General features: G+C 32.6%; 1 protein-coding gene across 2 annotated transcripts in view; it reads left to right on the top strand.

The window, feature by feature from the left end:
- Positions 1 to 12,272, top strand: part of LOC143201266 (uncharacterized) — a 32,523-nt gene that overhangs the window by 14,336 nt on the left and 5,915 nt on the right. For both annotated transcript variants that reach the window (XR_013006920.1, XM_076412214.1), the window contains exon 3: positions 5,450 to 5,733. Coding sequence is in view for 1 of the 2 variants with exons in the window: in XM_076412214.1 (XP_076268329.1) it covers positions 5,450 to 5,733 (284 nt within the window). In the remaining variant the exon portion in view is untranslated. The remainder of the gene's footprint in view (positions 1 to 5,449; positions 5,734 to 12,272) is intronic.

Genomic DNA, 12,272 nt, shown 5'->3' with positions numbered 1-12,272 from the left:
GAATTGGTTCACCCACATTCTTTCTACTAGGTATTTTGATCACCTTTCTTTAGAAAGGCATTTGTTGAAACCTTTTACAACCTATTCTTTTCTTTCTTTTCTTTTTTTATCTTTCACGCAAGATGAGACAATATTTTCTCAGTTCTTCAGCAATTCGAAACAATATGCCGAGCAAGCCATGTTGCATCAATCTGAATTCATGGTATTCACAAGGCATTGTGTCTTGCTAGTACGTTGTAGTCTATCCTTTACAATTTTTGCAATACGTGGCCTAACGTTGCCGTGGCTATTGTTGGTCTTATTTGCAACAATTTGTCATTCAATTTATTCAGCAGACGTCAATAGATATATATAATAAAAGTATCAATGGATTTTAGCAATTCGTAATACACTATATCTGGCTGATTTGGATGACTCCCTTGGGTTAATCCATAACCTTTTATTCTTGGTAATCACCATAGTAGATTCATTTTTCATTTCCAGTTACAATATGACACATTTTTTAAAATTAATCTCTTAGAACTTCAACAAACTGACCGTGGGCAATAGGTTTTATTACATGATTTCCGTTATACAATTTAACCATCCTAACATGTAGAAGATGACTTCAGTAAGTGATCTGCTTTACAACTTATAATCTAAATCTTATTCTAAATACTATCCTACCTTGTTTTAAAGTATATTCTAACTTATTCTAAAGACTATTATAATTTATTCTGTGTGTCTATTAATCAGTTCGTATGGTAGTTTGAGCTTGAGCCTACGCACTTCGCTGTCATCGCGCCCATTTAACTCTTTGACGAGTGCATTGGGATGTACTAATAGTCTTTCAGAGTACTTCGCACTAGCACTAGTTCTAAGGACACGTAATATGATTCGCAAAGTTTTATTCTGGAACCTCTGTAGATATCTGTGTTAGATTTATTGTAGTACCCCACAGTTCAATACTATAGGTCCTAATGGGCCTAAGTATTGACATACAGCCAAACCTTGTTATCTAATAATAGTTTAGATTAACGGCCTATCAGGCAATACCTTTGGTTTAGTTTAAGCCCAAGCTGCTTGCATTTTGTCAATATGTGTTTTTTCCATGTCAAATATCGGTCGAAATGCATTCCCAGATATTTAACGTTATCTGATTGTGGAAACTCTTAATTATTCAATTTTACTGATGGCCATGTTCTTCTACAAAAGGTGAATGTCATATGGGCAGATGTTGTCTCATTTGGTTTGATATGCCACGTTTTCAACTACAATTCGACTTTGTTAAGATGAAGTTGGAGATTTTGTCTAGCAAGGAATGAAACCGCAATATTCAAAATGTAGGAAATAGCATTTTAAATCAATTAGTGTGGTAGCTATTTTCTCCCCTTTTGAATGTTTTTCTCCACACGTCTTATCAACTGATAAGCTGCATAAAATTTCCTTGAAAATTTATGTTGGATTTTTGTTCAATAAATCGAGCAAATCATTCAGTCCTTCGAATATCCCGACTTTTTAATAGATTTCGTATATTATTTCACATCAAGACAGCAAGTAATAAACGTCGAAAATGTTGAACAATAATACTAAGTGGAAAACTGTTATAGTATGTAGAGAAATGGCATAAACATCGAAATTAATAGTGGCTTATATTGATACATCACATTTTCACTAATAATAAATAGCGTGGATCTAAATGTAATGCAATCACCAAATAGTTTCTTAATATGCGAAACGATTTGTACCAAGCCTTTTGGGCAGAGTATGATATTACTTAATACCGCTTAAAGACTAAATAATTAATTTAAAAAAAGAAAAAAACTAGACCAAACGACTCTAAACATGTACATATCGAATAAACACTTACCCGATTTACATACGGCTTCGGAAGATTTAACACTGCTGCAAACTATCTGTGTGTATATTTACCAGAAACGGGCTCGAAAATAACTAGGCCTGATTTATAGCAGACCAAGCCCGGTCCGTTTATTAGATTCCTGCGGTTAATCGGCGTTCTGCTCTTTCTCGAAGGAGAAACTTACATTAAACAATCGAATAAAGTCGGTATTTTGAAGATAATCGAAATGTTTTTTTAAAACAAATCAAGAGTCTCATAATAAAGGGCCATAGAGATTAGATTAAGTGACAGGAATGTGCCGGTTGACATGAAATAATAATAATCGACTGGATTTTAATTAATATATTCGGATAGTTTCGATAGATCTATCAATTGGGTCTAATAAAAATGATAAAATATCCAATAAAGGGGATACGGACGCGTAGGAAAGCCGTATCGATTTTTGCCTATTTTAATTAAATAGTAAATAAAACTTGGAGGATATAATTTAATCGAATTTTTACTGTGAATTAATTATGAGGGATGTAGAGGTTTACGTGCCATGGAGTAGATCCATGGTGACCAAAGTATTAGGGACGCTATTGACGTCATTTAATTTTCTAGTTTAATTGTATTTTTGTAACAAGTGGTTAGTTGGGCGTCTCTTATATATTTGTACATTTACAGTATTTATAGAAAAAAATACTTTTAGTTATAATTTCCATTTTAGTAATTTTAATATTATTACACGCTCTCAATACATATTTTCGCATCTTTTTGGAGTTTGGAGTGTGATGCCATTCTCTGATGAGAGTTTCAATTAACCGCTGCTTGGCGGTAATCACTTCTTTTGTAATCGCCCGTTTTGTAAGTGCCCACATGTTTTCTATGGGACTCATGTCTGGTGAATTCACTGGTCAAGGAAAAACTGTTATTTTTACCGCCCAAAATAGAGTAATACTTCTGGATTTGTGGCGAATCATGCCTAAAAATACAATGGTCTTCGTCATGGAACCATCAATTGATTATCCTATATCCCGGTAGGGAACAGGTTTCTAGTACTGGCTTGTATTGGTTTTGTTTCAGTGTCCCTTCTACAATGTATAGACGTCCCATGCCTTTAGCTGAGATAGCGGATCATACCATGACACTAACGGAATGTTTAACCCTCTCTACGACGTGGAATTGTTCAGCAAGGCTTCGTCTTACAAAAGAACTGTGGTCAAAAATTTAGAAAAGCTGATTCTTCGGAAAGGCATATATGTAAATTAATAGGACTAATACTAGAAAAACGTTATTAACCAATTCTATTATTCAAAAAAGTTATTCTTACTCGACACCAGTCTGCAACAATCAGATTTCGAGGTTGTCTAGCCCATTGGGAGTCGTTTCTTTTCATGCTATAGGTTAGGCGCGTTTTTTTGGAAGGCCCTTTCTTTTCGAAATCTTTACACCCTCGTCGTTTATCAGCGTAGTCAAAGGGGCAACTTTCTTTTTACGATTTTCTGATTGTTAGATCCGTATGAGATGTGGTGATTCTTTTCCTGACACATTTGCCAATATGACTTGGCTCAAGAGGCTTGTTATTATCAATTTTAGTTTTAATGCTATTATCGATGGTCTTTAAAACTCCAGTATTAACAGTAGCAACATTTGTATCACTTTACATTTTCTTAAATACGTCTCTAAATCCTCACCCATCCTGAAAAGTTGAAAATTTGAGGTAATCGCGTCGAACCATTAATAAAATGTAAATTTGTAGACAAAACATTGTAAAAGTATTATTATACGAATCATTACTTACCACTTGATTGTTTTAGAGACAAAAGTTTGTTGAAAGTGAGGAAATTCTAATATCTGGACAATATAACAAAAATACTGCATTATTTCAATATTTTATTAATGTTTTGCATGATGTACAATGTTGTAAGATATTTTGGCTTCAGTTCTAATCTACAACAAATATACAACGAATTCTCAAGGTCATTGTGCTTTCAATGTCAGTCTTGATTGAATTTATTGTTGAATTTCTGTTTCCTCATTATTAAAGAAGTTTCTGTTTATCAGAGCATCATTTATCAACTATATTGGAAACTTTCTGGAAGTTTTCACTCATTAGGAATCTTCAAATATCTCAAAATTTAAAGATTTGTAAATCATTTTCAAAAATTTTTTCTCAAAAAAAAAACATGGAGAACTATTGTATATACGTTTTTATCAACAAATGTTTGTGTTAGTTTTATGTGACACTTATATGCTAGATATTTTAAATCTCTAATATAACTCTTAATAACTCTTAATGTTTTACAAGTATTTTTAGGCCTCTATTGAATGAGAAAATAGGACTTTTCACTGTACGTTTTAATTCTTTACACGGTTGCTATCCTAAATGGATTTATTGAAGCCTCAATTATTCTATTTACATTTTGACATGTAGTGACGTACACATTAATAGGCTCGAATGAGGTTTTCTGGATATATATCTGGTGGACAAGAGGTTGTGTTGTTGAAAATGCCATAAAATACATAAAATGTTATGCCAAATTCGATGGTAAACATGTTTTTTAGCAGACTAAATTTAGTTGAGATTTAGATGTTATGATTCTTTAATAAAGACACTGATATTAACACGATTCACTCACAGTAAAACATCAATATATCAGTTGAAGGTTAATCGCTTTGAAAGTTCTGTTATTCGAAAAAACAATGGACAGATTTCGAGTTATATTCAGAAAGAAATATGTTTTTATGTATTTGAGAATTATTAATAGATTTTTGATCCAACTAAAGTTATATAGCTAAAAATAAACAGGAGATAGTCAAGTAATGCCTATTAGATGATCAAAATCATGAAATGTTTTTCATCACGCTCTACAATATTATGTATATGATGTATTTTTATAGATTTTTTCTTCTGATTTTAATAGTTTTTATTTATAGTAATATACTATTCATCATTTGAATACTAAATTTATTGAAAAAACAACTACATTTTTTAGAAATCAAATCTGACAGTTGTGATATTAATTGATAACAATTATGAAAAATAAATAACCATTTAGGGCAATCGTTTCTGTTGCTAGGTCTATCTGCAAAGGTGACAGATCCCATATACAAGCACAACTTCGCATTTTCATTTCTTATTGTTATTTACATTTTTCCAAAATACATAAATGCTCCACAATATTTGAAAATATCTAATTACCCTTAAAAAGTTTTCGATATTTTAAATGCCATAGACTTTCTAATAACCGATTCTGGGGCCTCCAAATTTCTTCGAAACAGGTTTGTTTTTATATTCGTTTCATAGAATAGTTTTTAAAATATTATGCTAAAATAATTCACTTTCACAGTATGTTGCCTAAACTAAAGTTTATCTCTATTTCCCGTAAAAATTTCCCTCAAATTAAGTTATTTGTTTATCTATCTGTTTCTCCTCTATTTGTTTAAAAATCTGTAAAAAATAAGTCGTACACTTAATACTATGAGGACGAGGTTCAATATTTATAATTTAATCAACGAATAACCCACCTGGTATCAGTTCTTCCGAATATTTAATTCCCCCAACGCCACAGAGTAAATAAAACAATCGCTATCGAATAATCGACCTGTTACCGTTCGCGATTGCAGCAGGTGCTGAGGACTTGATCGGGGGACGCGTCCATACGACCGACGTCGACGACGACGAGGGCTCAGCTGCGCAGGCGTCGCTTAAACCGTCCGTCCCGCTACTCTACGAGGACGGCGTCCCGCGTCAGTCAAGCTCGCGAGACGCACGGCAGGCGATGGAAAACGAGAACAATAACAAACGGAACAACGCGATTTCTAACAGCAGGAACATGGAAGCGGAAGCGGCCACCAAGATCCAAGCGGGATTCAGAGGTTACCAAGTGAGGAAGCAGCTAAAAGCCAAGGTGAGTTTTACTGTTTGGTTGAATAATCCATCTCCGATCGCTAGGGAATAGCTTTAAGCCAGAACTAGACAGAACAACGTTTGTCAGTTCAACACTATACACTAGGTTGTTTCAAAATGTTTGTATTGGTAGGGCAGTACTCACAGGACCTAACATGTAACAAATTAAACATGTTAACCATTTATAATATTAAGTTAGTTTAATGTAAACAAATCTTGTAATATATTAATTTAATGGATATTGTGCAAGTCTCATTACTAACATTACGTAATATTTTAATTAATATTAATATGTTTTACTCAGAATGGTGAACAGTCGTGTTCATATTGGATTAAATATTAATTCTACAGGGGTGTTACGATAAGTACCGAATCTTCCAGATAATGCATTCATATAAGTTTTAAACTTTGTTTCTGTTTTGATAGATGACCTTTTTAGAATAGATTTTCTAAAAAGGAAAAGAAAAATTCAACAAAGTGATTTTCATAAAACTCCTTTGAAGCCAACTTTGCACCATTAAGAGGGCGCTGTACAGAAATCAAAACAAAATTACACAAAGACGTAAGACGTAAGACTTGGCATGCAAACTAGCGTTGAAAGCAGTGCTGCCAACAAGATGTACCATATTGCATTGGTATTCACATTATTTTATGTTGTTTAGTTTTGCTTCATAATGAATCTATCTTTCATCAACAGTCGTGAACTGACGCCATAAAATCACTACTAATTATCTAATGTGATTTTTGAGAAAAATACCGTTTTACAGTAAGCTGACATCATCGATCTATACAAGTGCTTACCGTAAAACCCCCGTAGATAATATGAAAATAATAATCATCATGAATAAAAAACATGCAATGTTCTAATTTATATAATTTGAACTAATCGAATTCATTTAGTAAATATAAATTAGTATAGCAAATAGTATTTTTCAGTGAATGGTTTAAAAATAAATTAATTCGGATTGTTCGGATAAAATAAGTTCGCGGTCATTGCTCATTGATAATTCAACCGCTCTTTGTTAATTAAAATGATATTATTTTTAATTTATAGAATTAGAGAGAGACCGCTTCATACACAAATAGATTATTATGTTACGAACAGTAATAAAATGTTATTATGGCACCCAATAAAAACGTGTTTAGTACATGTTTTAGTACCGTTTAGATTTAAGATTATAACGGCAATAGTCACTGAAAATCCGTCGTGTATTTAATCCTTCGTCGTTGTCATGATCGTCCAATGGGAAAAACACGAAAAAACCCAACAGATCTCACCAACAAACTAACCAACCGGCTTGGGCTTTGTGTGGATTAGTCATCGGTTTACGTAATGTATATATATGTCATTAATGGTGAGAATATCACTACTAACTCATGCTAGAACTCGGCGTAACTGATTTTTAAACATAAATATTATGTTATTTTACGTGTTATTTGTTATTTTTCCAAATAACAACGGTTTGAACGCTGCTCTGGGATGATTTTGAAAGATGAAAGGGAAAACCGTCCAAATATTCACTTAAAAGATTTTATTAGGGTAATTCTTTGTTATTTTGAGTGATATTTTATAGTAATGAACATTATATTTGTATTTTTAACAATTTTATTTTGTATTGTTCTGTGAAGAATAATATACAATTGTTAATTTTAATGTATTATCTTTGGCGCTTAATCATTTAGTATATAATAGACCGAGCTTTGTTCGAGATATTGGGAATTCTGTATCACATAAACAAAGAAAAACCACTAAATATAAACCAAAATATTAAAAAAAAAACTCTAATAAAAGATTCAATGCACAAGTTAAAGAAATAAAATACATTTTTGCTAAATTAAGTTTTGACGGTTATGACAACTATGACGTGGTTTTGGCAAATGTCGGTTTTAGTAGCTAGTATTGATAGAAATACCTTAACCCTAGATTTTCGTCGAAATTCAATTTTTAATTTTCAATTTTCACTTAAAAGTTTCTATTCAACATAATTCTTGATAAATAAACTAAACCACTGAGAATGTTACCAAGTCAGTAGGGAGAAAGATACTGTACTCTATTCAAAGTTATTTTGTACATACGTCATCTAAATTTGTGACGGCAAAACGTCGCAATGTTGCCGCATCAACTCTGAGTTTTACGTCAGTTGGGCTTTGATATACAACAAAATTCTAATCTAAATAAAATAACTGAAGGAAAACGTGATCAAATATAATTTATTTTAACATTATAGTACATCTAAAAACTACAGTTAATTAAACAGCATTGTGCCTCTTTTTAACTAGAATAAAATGAGAAGGAAAATATTGTCTGATTTTGAAACGAATTTACAAATTACAGCAGGCAAAACACAAAACATCTTGATGAAGTATGTACAAAAAAAAACTTTGAATAGAGTATACATGAACTATGAAAAGCATTTATCAAAAAAAAAACAATTTTTATTCAGTATCAAATTTGCTATATTCATTAGGCCACTATTTGTCTTTAAAAGATTTTTTTTTTAAATTAAAAAACAATGTTTAAGCAGCATACGAAGTTTTTATCTATTGTTTTGAAATCACAAACGTTCTTTGGCTTCTAATTTGAAAATCAATAGTTGGAATGACATGAAACTTTGAAACGGAATAAAACACAAATAAATTATAAAAATTTACATGAAATCGACTTTATTATAATTAGGTTGGGATATTTTTGTCATTTCTATTTGAATATGATATGGTGTCACGACTTGTTTTTCGACTTGTTCCATTTTCAACAACATTTTGTTATAAACTTAAATAATTTGGCAGGTGTCAATATATCTTTCATCAAAAATAGTATTACTAACTTAAAGTTCTATATTTTGGTATTTTTACCATATATATTTCCTTCCTTCCGTTCCATAGTCTTTGAACACTTTCTGATCATATGGTAGCAATCTGCATGTACTGCCAATCCTATTGTGGCACTGTCGTAAAATTTGTGATTGTTTAATATTTATGATTGTCCTAGGCAAGAGTGTAAAATCCGACAAGGAAAATGATCCCAGTCATGCCAGTAACCAGGCTGGATAAAACCGGATGGCTTCTGGGAAAGTTTTCTAAGTTGTTCACTCGCCAGTCGGTAGGCTTAATGCCTCGAGGACCGTGGTTCGAAGTCCATGTTAAACAGTAGGTCCAGTCCAGATAAACGGTCGTTGATAAAAAGGAGACTTTAAAATATATCAAAAAGAAATTCGGAGGAAAATTGCTTTGTTGTTAAAATTGCGCTCTTTTGCCCAATTTATGAAATTAGGGGTCCGACTGGCATCCTGGGGCTTTAACTCTTACCTGTTGAATCTAGTAGAAGTACAGCTTTAGGCCTTTGTGGAAAATAAAGTGTAATGATGATCTATGCGCATTTAAAACACTTAAAATACATTTAAAACACTCTCCGTCTCTCTTTCATTTCAACATTTGGCCCTCTTCAGACTTCTTTCATTTTTTTCAACTTCAAACTTGACTGAATTCCTGATAGCCAGGCCAGGGTACCGATTGAAATACCCTCCTTGGATTTATTGCTTTTAAGACCTTATACTAATATAATGTTTATAAAGTCAACATACCTTTAAAGGGAAAAGTCATAAGCATATAACAGGTCAATTGAAAGTCCCCGGCATGACACATAGATGGCGCTACTAGAATTAAATCCATATGTTTTTAGTTAGACTTTCAAAAGATGAGTGTATAAATTTGACAGCTGTCGGATCATTAGTTTGTGAATTATAGTATTTTTAGTGAAGTAACTTTTGTTATTCTGAAAAACATGGATAAAAAGGAATTTCCGTATTGATAAAATATTATTTTTTGAAGGGGCAAAAAAATACAGTTGAAGGAAAAACTTGGCTTGATGCCGAGTTCCCGGACACTGCCCCAGGAAAATCAACCATCAAGGATTGGTATGCTAAGTTTAGACGTGGTGAAATAAGCACCAAAGACGGTGAACGCAGTGGATGCCCAAAAGAGGTTGTTACCGGCGAAAACATTTTAATAAAAACACAAAATGATTTTGAATTACCGTAAATTGAAATTGAATGAAATAGTAGACACTCTAGAGATATCAAGTGAACGTGTACATCATATCATTCACGAATATTTGGGTATGAGAAAGCTCTGTGCAAAGTGAGTGCCGCGAGAGCTTACTTTTGACCAAAAATAACGAGTTGATGATTCGGAGCAGTATTTGTAGTTGATCAAGCGTAATAAAGTCGAGTTTTTGCGTCGAGATGAAACATGGCTCCATCATTTCACTCCGAAGTCCAATCAACAGTCATCCGAGTGGACTGCACACAATGAACCCGCTCCAATGCGTGGGAAAAGGCAACAGTCGTCTGGCAAGGTTCTTGCGATTGTATTTTGGTATCCAAATTTAATAATTTTCATTGACTACCTTGAAAAAGGAAGGACCATCAACAGCGACTATTACATAGCGTTATTGGACCGTTTGCAGGACGAAATCGTAGAAAAACGGCGGCATTTGAAGAAAAAGAAAGTGTTGCTTCACCAAGACAATGCACCGTGTCACAAGCCAGTGAAAACGACAGCAAAAATCTATGAATTGGGCTTCGAATTGCTTTCTCGTCCACCGTATTCTCCAGATCTGGCCCCCAGCGACTATTTCCTGTTCTCAGATCTCAAAAGAATGCTCGCTAGGAAGAAATTTTCGTCGAATGAAGAGGTGATCGACGAAACTCAGGCCTATTTTGAAGCAAAGGACCAATCGTACTACGAAAATGGTATCGAAAAGTTGGAGGGTCGCTATAATCACTGTATCACCCTTGAAGGGAGTTATGTTAAATGAAAAAACTAATTTTTTAAAACTAATTGGACCTGTTAGACACAACAACATCGTACAGCCTCGTTAATTTAATAATTTCGTTTAATTTAATTTCGTTCATAATTGAACATCAATCTCGCAGGACGTTTGGAAGACGTCTGACGTCCGGTCGTGAGAAAAGCTCGGCGCGATATTTTCGCTCCCGAGAACGTACGCGTTTCCCAAAACAAAACTCGCATACCTGTGAATGACGTGAGAGATATGTCAAAATTTAAATAGAACCGAATTTTTTTGTGCTTCCTACGTAATTCCAACGGGCGGGAAGGTATTTGACGTAGTCAGGGCGATCCTGTAACGAATCATCCGATAAATATTCAGCCCGATTGGGGGAGGGGACTTAAGAGTGACTCTTAACAAATTTTGTTGGAGTTTTGCAGAGTTTGTCTGTTTCGATCTTCTATCATTGGATTTCTGGCTCAATACCTTTTGATCATATCTGTTCAGGTTATGTATCCCTTTTGCGATTTCGGGCATTTATTTGTATTCTTGATTAAGTTGCAATAATTACAGTAATTTGTTCATTGTTGTCAGAATTAAAAATTTCGAAAACCTAATTACAATATATATATATATCATATAGCATATAGCAATAAATATGATATATATATATATATATATATATATATATATATATATATATATATATATATATATATATATATATATATCATATAGCATATAAACATGTTATAAGAACCAATAAAATACTATTTGTGGGACTGTAGTGACCATTTAGCATTCATAAAAGGAATGACAGTGATTTGTTGAAAAAATCTTGAAAAATTGACAATTACAAAAACATCTTGGTAAAAAAAAACAAAACAACATGAAGATTTTTTGTGAAGATAGAAACAGAAACGTAGTATGTGGTACAACCGTACCGTTCACAAGACTTTGTCCTTTAAGAACTAATTCATTGGTGAGGCTGAATCTACAGACACTTTTTTTCCTACTAAACTACTGTTTCAAGACTCTTGGATACTAAAAATAATGTAACAATGTTTGAAGACTTTAAAATAATGTGAATTTTAACAACCAAGAACGAAAAAAAATAGTCAGAATCATGTAGTTGTTAGGTCTTGCATACATTTTGAATGTTAAAGATAATAAAATACACAAACTTATATAATACAATTTTGAATTTGCAAAATAAATCCTCGAAATGATTTCACATTACTTTTTAAAAATTAATATTAGTTTTTTTTGTAAATCTCTATGACATCGCATGGTGCATTTCTTCCAATTTTTTTTATATAGCCAAAGCTCAACACACTTATTTTTAAATTGTTACAGGGTCATTATAAAATAAACAAATTGTAAGCGATTTTCAGTGAGGTACTGCCATAACAAGATATTTCTCACCTGTCTATCTTTCGTAACGATATTTTGAAATTCAAACATATCCAGTCAAATATAATATTATATATCATGTCATATCATATATTATATATCACATATCATATAAATATGTTATAAGAACCAATAAAATACTATTTGTGGGACTGTAGTGACCATTTAGCATTTATAAAAGGAGTGACAGTGATTTGTTGAAAAAATCTTGAAAAATTGACAATTACAAAAACATCTTGGTAAAAAAAAACAAAACAACAAGAAGATTTCTTGTGAAGATAGAAACAGAAACGTAGTATGTGGTACAACCGTACCATTCACAAGACATTGTCCTTTAA

This window comes from Rhynchophorus ferrugineus, unplaced genomic scaffold, assembly GCF_030347505.1.
Source record: "Rhynchophorus ferrugineus isolate W39M unplaced genomic scaffold, kcgeb_rfMv2 rfM8, whole genome shotgun sequence".
In the NCBI taxonomy this organism is placed as follows: Eukaryota; Metazoa; Arthropoda; class Insecta; order Coleoptera; family Curculionidae; genus Rhynchophorus; species Rhynchophorus ferrugineus.
This window is presented reverse-complemented; position numbering and strand designations above follow the sequence as displayed.